The sequence below is a fragment of the Pteropus vampyrus genome, unplaced genomic scaffold (assembly GCF_000151845.1).
Source record: "Pteropus vampyrus isolate Shadow unplaced genomic scaffold, Pvam_2.0 Scaffold4, whole genome shotgun sequence".
In the NCBI taxonomy this organism is placed as follows: domain Eukaryota; kingdom Metazoa; phylum Chordata; class Mammalia; order Chiroptera; family Pteropodidae; genus Pteropus; species Pteropus vampyrus.
The window spans coordinates 19,104,605-19,112,581 of record NW_011888785.1 but is presented as its reverse complement, the minus strand read 5'-3'; the positions used below and the strand labels follow the sequence as shown (position 1 = coordinate 19,112,581).

The 7,977-nt window shown below is 32.9% G+C and overlaps 1 protein-coding gene across 1 annotated transcript in view; it reads left to right on the top strand.

The window, feature by feature from the left end:
- Positions 1 to 7,977, top strand: part of ADAM22 (ADAM metallopeptidase domain 22) — a 236,308-nt gene that overhangs the window by 162,954 nt on the left and 65,377 nt on the right. Inside the window, exons 8-12 of the mRNA XM_023532581.1 lie at positions 7 to 77; positions 3,270 to 3,344; positions 4,961 to 5,032; positions 5,874 to 6,040; positions 7,499 to 7,614. Of these exons, the coding sequence (XP_023388349.1) occupies positions 7 to 77; positions 3,270 to 3,344; positions 4,961 to 5,032; positions 5,874 to 6,040; positions 7,499 to 7,614 (501 nt within the window). The remainder of the gene's footprint in view (positions 1 to 6; positions 78 to 3,269; positions 3,345 to 4,960; positions 5,033 to 5,873; positions 6,041 to 7,498; positions 7,615 to 7,977) is intronic.

The following is a 7,977-nucleotide window of genomic DNA, read 5'->3' as shown; positions in this document are numbered from 1 at the left end:
TTTTAGAATTCCAGCAAGTAAACATCACTCCACCAAAATTTATTTTGAAGTCAAGACCAAAAAGGAGTAAACGGCAGGTATGTATTCACAGGTATAGGTCATGATGGTTTAAAAACACTTGGCAACTGTAAATCAGTTGAATCTACGTTAAGTCTTTGTGAGAGGGTAAATATTAGTTCAGGCATTTGTCAGGGTGTGGTAAACAGTAAGGGTGATGGATCTGTAGGAGCAGTGGAGACGAGGCCATATTATTTTATAAACTCAAAAAGGACTCAAGCTAGTGGTGATAATATGGTTGGTTATTCATCATATAGATGTATTATGGGGCCCCGGCTGTGGCAATCAGGTTCTTTCTACCATAGGCCTCTTTCCTTGCCTGGTATGCACCACATCATGGAATCTACTTATATGGTACATATCCTTCTATTTATCCTTTTAAAGATACCCCCTTAAGAATGAATCCATCAGGTTTTGAAGCCACAAAATGCTATTGTCACACTTGAGCTACTTCAGAGTCTGGAATATAAAATTAGGATGTACACTTTATGAATGTTCAGTAGTTCTTGAACTTAGTGATAATAACTATTTGTACAGTGGCTTTAAACCACATGAAGTAGGAACTATTATTCCTCTTTCACAGGAAAAGAAATGATGGCTGAAATGTGGAAATGACTTGTGCAGAATTATGGAGCTGGTAAATGGTTCAGACAAAATAAGAACTCTGGTCAGCAGAATTCAGTTCTCATCACCATTGTGGTGGTGGTTGGTGTGAGTGTGTGTGTGTGTGTGTGTGTGTGTGTGTGGCATGAAAAACACAGGATGAGAGAAATAGGTCTCTAGTAAGACCAAACAGTTGAAAGGAACAGGTATTTTCTTTTTAAAATATATTTAATAAGTATGAAATAAAATATGTTTATAGATAGATTTCTAATGTGAATAATAATTACTAAATTTGAGTATTTACCATGTATCTGGCCCTGTTCTAAGAATTTTAATTGTATTAACAGTTAATCTTCTTAATCTTATATGGAAGGTATTAGTATTATCCCCATTTTACAAGGACATTGAAGTATGAGAGGCTTAAATGACTTAAATAACTTGCCCATGGTTACATTGGGTTACCCAGTGGGGGAGCTGGGATTCTGAATTAGGAATTCTGGTTTCAGAGAAGTTCTTATAACCACATATGATTTATATACTGCCTCTCAGAAGCCCTTGTGTTCTATGAATTACTACCATGAGGTTTAAATATTTTATGAATATACATATATCTTGAGTCCTAATTAAACAGGTCAAAATAATTGCCATCAGGATTTAATTCAAAACAGTATTTGTTTTCATGAGTTGAACTGAGAGAATAGGATAATTTTCTGTCAACATGATCCTTGATGTTCTTCATAAACATTTGCAATATCCAGTCATATGCTAAGCAGACAAACCTTTAATTTCTCCTTCTGAGAAACCTGTGGGCCCATGGAGGTGAAGTGTAAAACTGTGGTCAAATGGCAACTCTCTGACATTAAGAAAATGTTGAAACTTGTCAAAAAGTCTACTGTATTAACTAGTAAGACTCAGGTCTTTTCCACAATTAATGAAACAGATACTATCATCCTAAAACATCTATTTTTTTAAAGAGACTCTTGTCATTAGATGCAGTTTAGGTTACATTTTGGATCCAAACTCCAAAATTATAGTCTGTTATTTCCTCTCAATCTGTTATAAGGGATTTTGAAAAAAAAGTTTTTTAAATTTTTAAAAGTTTTTTAAATTTTAAAAGTTTTTTAAATTTAAAAAAAGTTTTTTAAATTATGTTAACAATGAAACAAAATCCACATGGCAGAAATTTTTAGTTTGTTTTAAATGCAGTACTCAAAAGATATGTTCATTATTAATTTAGATTCGATTATATATCCTCATCATAAAAATAGCCCTTGGGCAAATGAGCAGAAAAATTTATTGAAAAAAAATGTGTATCAAATCATGGTATAAAGGAAAAAGTTAATTTTGCAGGTCTTGTTAAATATTGTGTTATAGACTAACTGCAGAGGACAAAGGGTTGGTGGCTTTTGCCAGTACCATTCATTGATCATGATTTTGAAGGTGGAGAAAATTTGTTGTTGAATAGACATTATAGCACTAGATAACCCAAGACTGCCTGGAAGCTCTTAAAACTATCCTGACAAAGTTCCTGTATTATCTGGGGGATCCCTTGCACCCTACTAGAGGAAGGAGCATGTCTCAATTCCAGATTTGGAGATTATAGACTAAAAGTGCCAATAATCTCACTCCCTGTACACCTCTCAGAGATTCGCAGGAGCTTAAATTCAACCATTTATTACAATATCCAAGATATTCTGTTAAGTGAAAAATGCCTGATGCAAATGGAAGTACAAAATAAAATATATGCTATGATTGATTTTATTTGCATTAATATTTCTGAAAGAAACCAGTAACTGTGTCCATTGTTGGGGAAGGATAACAACCAGGTAGATAGGGGCAGAGGTGAAAGGAAGACTTTCATCCTATACTTTTAAAAGAATTTTTAACTATTCGAACCATGAAATTTATTATTTACTCAAAAACTAAATAAATCAATGAAAATTAAAAAACTAAATGAATAAATGGAAATTTTGGTTTATTTCTCCCCTATTTTCAATTTTTTAATTAAATTTTTTTTGGTTTTATTGAGGTATAATTGACAAATAAAATTGTAAGATATTTAAAGTGTATAACAGGATGATTTGGTATACATGTATATTGTGAAAGGATTCCTCCATAGAATTAATGAACATATCCATCGTTTCACATATTTACCTTTTTTTGGTGAGACCATCAAAGTTCTACTACTCTCAGCAAATTTCAGTTGTTCAATACAGTGTTAAGTGTCTATCAATGAACGAATGGATCAGGAAGATGCTATACACACACATACAGAGGAATATTATTCAACCCTAAAAAGAAGGAAATCCTGTCATATGTGGAAACATGGATGAACCTGGAGGGTATTATGTTAAGTGAAATCAGCCTGAGATAGAGAAATACTGCGTGATATCATATGTGGAATCTTAAAAAAAAGAAGTCAAACGCAGAAACAGTTGAATAGTTGCCCAGGACCGGAGTCGGGTAAATAGGGAGAAGTTGGTAAGAGTACAAACTTTCAGCTGTAAGATGAATAAGATCTGAAGATCTAATGTAGAACATATATTTTAGTTTTTCACAACCAAGTTCTGAAAACTTATTTAGGTGCTATTTCCTTTACTATATTGCAGCTTCGTCGACATCCTCGTAACATAGAGGAGGAAACCAAATACATTGAACTGATGATTGTGAATGATCATCTGATGGTAGGATTTGCTGAATTTTTTGTTGTTTGAACTTGTCTGTGCCTAGGGTAAAACTGGTGGCTGCAGAAATATGTTTAGAAGAAAGAAGCCCATAAAGCTTCTTTATGGAGAAGGTGTTTGTGTAAGCAAACATATTTGTTACCCACCAACAACCTGCAGGTAGGAAACACTCTTGGGTGAAAGTAACTAACAGTATTTTGTGAGGTTCCAAAAATGTTTCTGAAACTCATAATGTCAAGTCTTTGGATTTAATTGATTAACATAAGTCCTAACATCTCCTCTTACTGAAATGGCAAGGTTTAAAAAAAATGGAAACTTCAATTTTATATTAAAAATAAGTGAGGCACCAATAATGTGACACTTTATTTTGCAATATACAGCTTTATCCTAATAAAGGAAAAACAGTTTGTTCTATTTCTATCTTGCTATGCAGTAAACCTATAAATGAAAAACTTACATAGCCAAGTAATGAAGATTTTTTAGGATAAGAACTGAGCGAAACTTCCATATTTGTTGAGTCAGTTATTTTATATACATTCAATTCATGGGCATGTTGCAGTCAGTATGGTTATAGTCACAGCACATCAGTGCATTATAATGGTAATCATTCTATGTAACTAGGGTTTTGAACTAAAAGTGTTCAGTGATGCACATTGTTGAATATTACTTAATTTCAGGTGCGAATACATTTAGGTTTACTTTGAATGATTTATTTGAGGGAAAATGTGTCATTTATTTTACATATGATAAACAAATATCAATTTTAATTATGGTTAATGATAATACAGTCAAGATTTAGTGCTTCTAACTTGTTCAGGCTAAGACAAAGTTTAATCTTTCTACCTTTTTGAATTTAGTGAATGTTACTGTTCCCTGAGATTTTTTACAAAATATGAATAAATTGCAAAAACATAATTTTGGACATTTTAGGATATCACAAATTCAGATGTCTGTAGGCATCTTAAGACAGATAACACAAATAAAGTGAGCCAGGTATACAACAATAGGAAGCTATGGTGAAAGAGAAGTCACATGGCCTGTCTAATGGCAGCAGCTGCTTCTTAGCACTTACCAGTTATTACCGTGTGGTGATGCTAATTTCAAGTAAAGCCAGGAATCAGGTTTCACATGGTATTTCCTGATTTTTAAAATAGCATTGATATATGTGATTCACATATAGCCTATAAGCTACCACTTCGTGACCCTTGGGGCTTCTTCTCCTTACTGAATAAGTGGTATAGAACTTATAAATTTTTATACTTTTAGCAGTAGTCACATTCACGTTTTCTGACCGTAATGCTACTTGTATTTGTATGTCTTGCAATCCATAGAGAACTTTCATATGTTTTATCATTTTAAATAATCTTGTGATAGAAATAAACTTGTGAAATGGATAGAATGGATATTCTTTACTTCATCTCACGGATGAGTAGACTAAGGCCTCCAACTTTTAACAGCCTGTCTCAAAATGCACAGCATGTAAATGACTGGGTGTCAATTCTTACATTTTTTACAGAAACGCTTAGAAATCTTTCAATTACACCATGTTTTCTTTGCTGAAATGATTATTTGCTGATCACTTTCAAAGCCCTTCACTTGTTTTCTTTTGCTTTCAGTTTAAAAAGCATCGACTTTCAGTTGTACATACCAACACATATGCAAAATCTGTGGTGAACATGGCAGATTTAGTAAGTATCAATCCAATTCAATATTACCATAGAGGAATTTTATCTCTTGATTGCTAATGGAACAGATAATATGGTTCTTATATATTCACTACTCTAAATTACACTTTAACCAACGTGTCCCATAAATCCCTGGTAACCTTGCAAATGACCTTGTTGACTTCTATCTGTGGCTGAGAAGATGCTAAAAGGAAGTGGTCAGATTTACTGACACATTTATGCATGAAATTCCTTCCTGTATTTTTCACATTGGAGAAGAAAAGGTTGAGTCACAGCCCCTAACAAAGATCTGTATACTTCTACCAATAGAGAAACAGTAGAAGAGTTGTGCCTTTTTCAAAAGTGCCTGGTGCTATGGGAATGATGCAACTAAACAATTCTGCTGTACCTACTTTCCAAATCTTCCCTTGACAAGGCAGTGTCAGTACCTTCTCCATGAGTTTAATCAGGGCCAGGCTGGTTGTATAGAAATTATTTTCGTGGAGTCGTCACTGTTTCATTTTTGCTATGGGAACTCAAGAATGCATTGATTCTTTGTGTAGGTGCCAGAAAATGAACTCCAAGGAGCCTTGAATAAGGGTGCAAATATTTGTTAAAAAGTCACCTTTTGTTTCTAACTGGTTCTCTGTTCTTTGGGTATTACTTGGTAAACAGTTTGATACTCTGTTACTTAAGGTAAATGCCTGTAAATGAGAAAAACAATCATCTTCCTTAAAAACGGTGATGTTTTTTACATTTAACTAAAACTCAAGGAGTTTCCATAAAAGGAGCTTTGTAATCCTATTTATAAATCATTTGATTTTACCAATGTACAGCTGGTGTGTTCATTTTGTTAATATACTAGATATATAAAGACCAACTTAAGACAAGGATAGTATTGGTTGCCATGGAAACCTGGGCGGCTGACAACAAGTTTGCCATATCTGAAAATCCATTGATCACCCTACGTGAGTTTATGAAATACAGGAGGGATTTTATCAAAGAGAAAAGTGATGCAGTTCACCTTTTTTCGTACGTAACTTTTGTGATAATTACCTTTTTTGGTTCCATGTTGTATGCTCTATGACTTGTGACAGCAGTATCCTTTTTATTACATAATGCAATTGGGATTTGACAGGGAAGATACATTTGAAAGAAGTTTTAAAGTATAAATTGTAAAAAAAAAAATGGAATAAAAAATAAAGTATAAATTGTTTGAAATTGTCATGAAAATTTAAGAGGTTTAATTTTGTTATTTTAACATTGCATGTATGTTTGATTTTTTTTAAGATTTATTTATAGCATTTATTGAGTAAAAGTGGCTAATGCTCATAAAGCATATTGGTAACAGATTAATTATATTCTTTAAAGTTGCTGTCTTTTAAATGTTAATATTATCTTTGTTTTTGATTTAAGGTAAGAACTTAGTATTTCCAGAGTTTATCTTTTATTTTTTTCCCCACTCTTAAAGGTTTTTAAATTTTTTTTGATAACATGCATGTTTGATGTAATAGCAAGTTATGTATAGTAGCATTCAAAAAACTATTATTCAAAGACACAGCTTTTGAAGAAAGTATAAATGGAAGTAAAAGAGTACATTTTGGGGGTAACTTTATTTTTACATAATTTCAAATTTACAGAAAAGCTGTAAGACTACTATAAGAAAATATCTGATGCCCTTCATCCCAATTCATCAATTGTTTACATTTTGCCCCATTTGTTTTATGATTTCTTTCCTTCTACCCTTTTTACTCCCTTCCTTTACTTTCTTCCTTTTATCTATCCTTCTATCATTTATTTTTTTTCCTGAGCCATTTGAGAGTAGCTTGCAGACACTTACTTACTGGTCATTTACTACTAAGTACTTAAGACATTTTCTTATGTAACTGTAGTAAATTATTAAAAACAGAAAATTTAACACTGGATAAACTACTTTATCTAATCGATAGTCTATGTTCAAATTTTACCAGTTGTCTCAGTAATGTCTTTTATAGCTGATTCTCCCCAACTACCCCAAATCCAGGATCCAATACTGCATTAATTGTCATGTCTCTTTAGTATTCTTTAATCTGAAAAATTTCCTCAGCCTGTCTTTGTTTATTTTGAGCTTTAGACCAGTTATTTTATAGCATGGTCCTCATCGAGGGACTGTCTGATATTTTCTCATTATGAGATTCAAGTTGTGCATTTTTGGCAGAAATGCCACGAAAGTGATATTCTATCCTTCTCAGGGTACATCATATTAGTAATTCTTCTTTAATAGATACAGTTCTATTGAAGATATTGATTGATCGTGTGGGAAATGTCCTTCAGAAACCTTTTTCTTTGGTTATGTGTATAAATAATTTTCACATTCTTCCCTCACCTCAGGGATATATAGTATGTAAATGTTAGGTGCATTGAGAAAATAAATGTGGTAAATTAATAATGAGAGGTGCTATGATGTTTGAACTGTGAGCAGTAAGTATTTTTCATTTCCTTTTCTGAAAGGGGAAGTCAATTTGAGAGTAGCCGGAGCGGGGCAGCTTATATTGGTGGGATTTGCTCGTTGCTGAAAGGAGGAGGCGTGAATGAAGTAGGTGTGAACATCTGTACAGTACAAAGTGGTATGATGGCTGAAAATGTTTTCCTAATATTTAAGTGATAATTTCTCAGTATTCCACATTTTCCAGATGTTAGGTGGTTTTATTAACAGCCAATGTGGTTACTGTAAATTACCAGAGGACAGAATAGGGAAATCATTGAAGATAACTGATAATTCTGTTTATGTTCTACTTAGAATAATTTCCAGATTTTGCTATTTACAGATTATATAGAGAAAATCTTTACTTTTACCTTCATCGACAATAAGGTCCTGTTTATCACTTTGATTTTCCAGAGAATTGGTAATTCCCTGAAGCATTGGTTTACCGCCTAAGAACTGAATTAGAAATTTTCTTCCTTCTTTAATATTTGGCAAATTTTAGGGG